The sequence below is a fragment of the Esox lucius genome, chromosome 13 (assembly GCF_011004845.1).
Source record: "Esox lucius isolate fEsoLuc1 chromosome 13, fEsoLuc1.pri, whole genome shotgun sequence".
NCBI classification, from domain to species: domain Eukaryota; kingdom Metazoa; phylum Chordata; class Actinopteri; order Esociformes; family Esocidae; genus Esox; species Esox lucius.
Window position 1 is genome coordinate 12,924,554 of NC_047581.1, and position 3,962 is coordinate 12,928,515.

Consider the following 3,962-nt stretch of genomic DNA (forward strand, 5'->3'; position numbering starts at 1 on the left):
ACAATTATGGGATACATTAGCATTTTTTCTTTCCAGATTATATTCCTGCCAAATATAATAATCTGGCATGTAAAGTCAAGTTTGGGGAACGTTGATTATGTCCTATTTAAAAAGAAAATAATATTCTTACGGTAGGTGTAGATTTTCTACAGCACACTGTCCAATCCAGCAATGTTCTTCCTGCTCATTGCTTACTGAGGAAACAAGAAACCTATACACCACCATATAAGAGAACACTGTCCTCTACTGGCAGGTAGCAAGCAGTGAAGAAATACACTGTAATCATTATATCCATGTGCTGTTTAATGGAACGTTCTTATTCTTAATTGGATTAAGGGCAAACGTTTGCTGGGATCAAGACATTGTCTCTATCTTAAATTATACATAATATCAGATTTAGTATTTTATGTAAAAGTTTGTATTTTTCATGCATCATGATAGACTATTAAATCCGCAACTGAAATATATTGCCACCTCCAGCAAAAACGATATATATTGTAAATGTGCAGTAAATGTGTCGATTGTATCATGCTAAATACACTAAATCATGCATGGAAGTGCTTCATGCGTTTCAGTTGCACTTTTGAATATTGGAATGGATTGTAAATATTTGGAAATATAATTCAGTTCAATTCAATGAGATAATGTAACGGTCCCCTACAAACACATAAATCATTTTGACAGAAACCCCACCCCTGACCGTCTATTGGTTGCTCACACTGCATGTTTAAAACGTCACCAAGAAGCGAATGAAATACCCGCTTGCGCAATTCAGTAAATAGTGTAGCTGTCAAAGACGCTTGGGAGAGTTTACTGTCGGATGATCTATCTAATTGCTTTAAAAGTATGAGTCGTACCATCAATCTACAATATAGTTACATTGTATCGAATTGCAGGCCTATCTATTTTAACGTGCACTTTTTCTTTTTTGACATAGCTTTAATGCGTTTTAATTAACCAGCATTGTGAATGATTCCGTTCATTAGTACGAGATGGACATCATAGAAACGCGGGGTTGTCACGCTCAGGTTTAACTATTGTTGTAAGACTATCCGCCTTCGTCCATTGGATTTTGGTATACAACTAAAGTTCTTCACGTCTGAATTCCCTGGAACGATATAAGGTGAGAATCTCTGTTCTTGTGTTTTAGTAGCCAAGATTTGAAATGCCTATTTTTATGAACAAGTTATTAAGCATAATGCTCAAATGCAAGTCGGCTATTCCTTGAAGCATACATTTATATGCAGACTGTATTTCAGACTCTTGAGATGTGATAGCCAATTAAAATTCCACGATGAATACCTTATTCAGCATACACAATGAAGTGTTCTTAATGAATTGACAATCCACAATTATCTTGAGGAATATATATCAAAGCTGTTCCACCTATATACTGCAAATATTTAATTTAACTTCAGGCTGAACTTTAATTTTATTTTCAGAAATAAAATAAATCTTTAATGCTCAGACTGCATTATCTTACAGTTTTTTTTTTATTTGTTTTTGTGTAATCCCTTGTGGACAGAGGCACATTTCTTTGACCCATGTTGACCAAGCATGCTCACTGAAATTGCCACCTGTTAGATCTTCTGGTTAACATGACCCCATGGGGTACACTGCTCTCCGGACAGTTTTTGATCAAGTGTTTGATGTGTCAATATATGCATAACATTGCTTGCTATGTTGCTTTACACTTGATTTCTCTGGACACTTGACGAATGCATTAAAATCCCAGTGGATGAACAGTTCAACCAAGTCGTTAACCAAATCCCTGCCCAATATATAGTCGATGAGGGAGACGTGGTGGATCGAAGTCATTTTAACGACGCACTGCTGCTTCCCTGTGTCCCCCGTGTCAACGTGGCCTTTGTTCCCAGGAGCTCCAGAGGGTGCAGAATGGTGAACAGCCAGGTGGCTGGCAGTGTGGCGTCGCCCCCCAGGTCCTGTGCTGGATGCGGGGGAAAGATCGCCGACCGCTTCCTGCTCTTTTCAATGGAGCGCTACTGGCACACGCGTTGCCTCAAGTGCTCCTGCTGCCACGCTCAGCTGGGTGACATTGGCACCACCTGCTACAGTAAAGGAGGCATGATCCTCTGCAGGAGTGATTATATCAGGTGAGGTCCCGTGGTGCTCCCGGGAGAGGCGAGGAAGGGGAGGATCTGGATGTCAACACCCAAGCCGGGAGGCCTGAGTTTGATCTGGCTTTATATTGTATCTGCAGGTTGTTTGGGCACAGTGGGGCTTGCAATGCCTGTGGCCAGTCCATCCCGGCCAATGAGATGGTGATGAGGGCACAGGGAAATGTCTACCATCTCAAGGTAACTTGTTAGTGTCGGTCGCCATCAGTACGTGTGTGTAACAATTGTGTACTTGATATAAACTTCGAACTTGTCCTAAAGTCCCCTTGGATGTTGGAGGCTTAAGTCCTGGACTTGGGTTGGCGAGACTGGGAAGAGGATTCTAACGACTGTGTCTTTTATGTCTAGTGTTTCACCTGTGCCACCTGTAGAAACAGGCTGGTGCCCGGCGACCGCTTCCACTATGTGAACGGCACCATCTTCTGTGAGCATGACCGGCCAGGGGCTGGCCTGCTGAACAGTCACCTGCCCTCACTGCAGAGCAACCCTGTGCTGCCTGACCAGAAGGTGAGACAGAGACTGAACATGGGGCCTTTCATATTTTCGACCGTCGTTCACGCGCACACAGAACTATAATGATCAGGGAGACATACACTGAAGACACACTGTATGTCCAGTGGCTGACGTTCTGTTCCCCTGCCCTTGTCTGTAGGTGTGTTGAGTGGTCAGACGGGGGTCGTGTGCCATCCAACTTCCTGGTCTCCATGCTCACCCTGCCCCTGATGCCGTTGGGGATCACCTTCCACCCTCCTGTCTCTTTGACCCGGGGGGGTTGTTTTTGCTTGCAGTATCAACTTCAGATGTGTTGTCTATCCGTTCTTGAGGCACTGTACACAGACACACTGTCATGGCTAGTTGCGCGTGATGTGGTCCGAATATCAAAGACATTAACACGGACCACATCATTTACGTATGGCTACATCACACTGAGTCCACATGTTGTAAATAAAGGACACGCAGTCGTGTCCGTTTCCAGAACTTCGGAGCATGCAGACAAATCCTGTGTTTTATGGGTATTGCCAGGACACAGAAGATTAAAGTTAGCAGAAGTTTTTACAGACCACCTCGAAATACTTCATCATTCACAGTGCCGTGTTACAGTTGTCATTATGGACAGGGATGCCCAATTGCTTAGAATATACATGATGAACTCAGACTCTCCCAATTTGCCAGATGACTCACTCTGAAATGAATTCCACTGTTTTATTGATTGTGAAACGTCAGTTGGCTGGAGCGATGTGGATGAGTAGCCAGGCAGCCTCAAATCTGGCAGCTCCATGATATGTAGATTAAACCATCGTATGAGTCGAGTCAAGGAAGAACATACATTTGCAATCTTTTCCTTTAAATAATGCTATTGTGTGTTTCCCAGTAGAGTTCTATTTCCTTAACAATAGATTCACTTTAATTACGGAACCCTGTTTAATATGTCAAATTATTACATGGAAAAAATGCTATTAAAAGATTTTACTGTAACATGAGGTGAGCTGAATTAATTTCTCGTTAAATGCCTGACCCTCTTATTTAGAGGAAATACATTTTCATATTGACCCCCTTTGAGGATCCAACCTAATGCCCTGGCATTGCAGGCAACACGCTCTACCAACTGAGCTACATAGACCTTTTTAATTAACGCGTACGTGCAGTTGGTCGGTTAGCTGGTTGCGTTACATGAGTCTCATGGTATTACATGGTGGGCTACTACTCGACTGGTGTGGCATTTCCTCCTCGCCTGTTGTCTTCCGGCTCCCTCCAGACGTGTAGGGTGAAAACATGCCTGATTACCCTGAGGAATAGAATCAGAGGGCTAGAGCCCCGAACGTT

At 43.0% G+C, this 3,962-nt stretch overlaps 1 protein-coding gene across 1 annotated transcript; it reads left to right on the forward strand.

Annotated features, from left to right (window-relative positions):
- Positions 1 to 770: 770 nt before the first annotated feature.
- On the forward strand, positions 771 to 3,614 carry si:dkey-90l8.3 (LIM domain transcription factor LMO4-B). Its single transcript, XM_010876194.3, has 5 exons — positions 771 to 1,123; positions 1,878 to 2,114; positions 2,222 to 2,318; positions 2,487 to 2,645; positions 2,791 to 3,614. Exons 2-5 carry the CDS (start codon positions 1,897 to 1,899, stop codon positions 2,797 to 2,799), a joined length of 483 nt encoding a protein of 160 aa, XP_010874496.1. The 5' UTR covers positions 771 to 1,123; positions 1,878 to 1,896; the 3' UTR covers positions 2,800 to 3,614.
- The last annotated feature ends 348 nt before the right edge of the window (positions 3,615 to 3,962 follow it).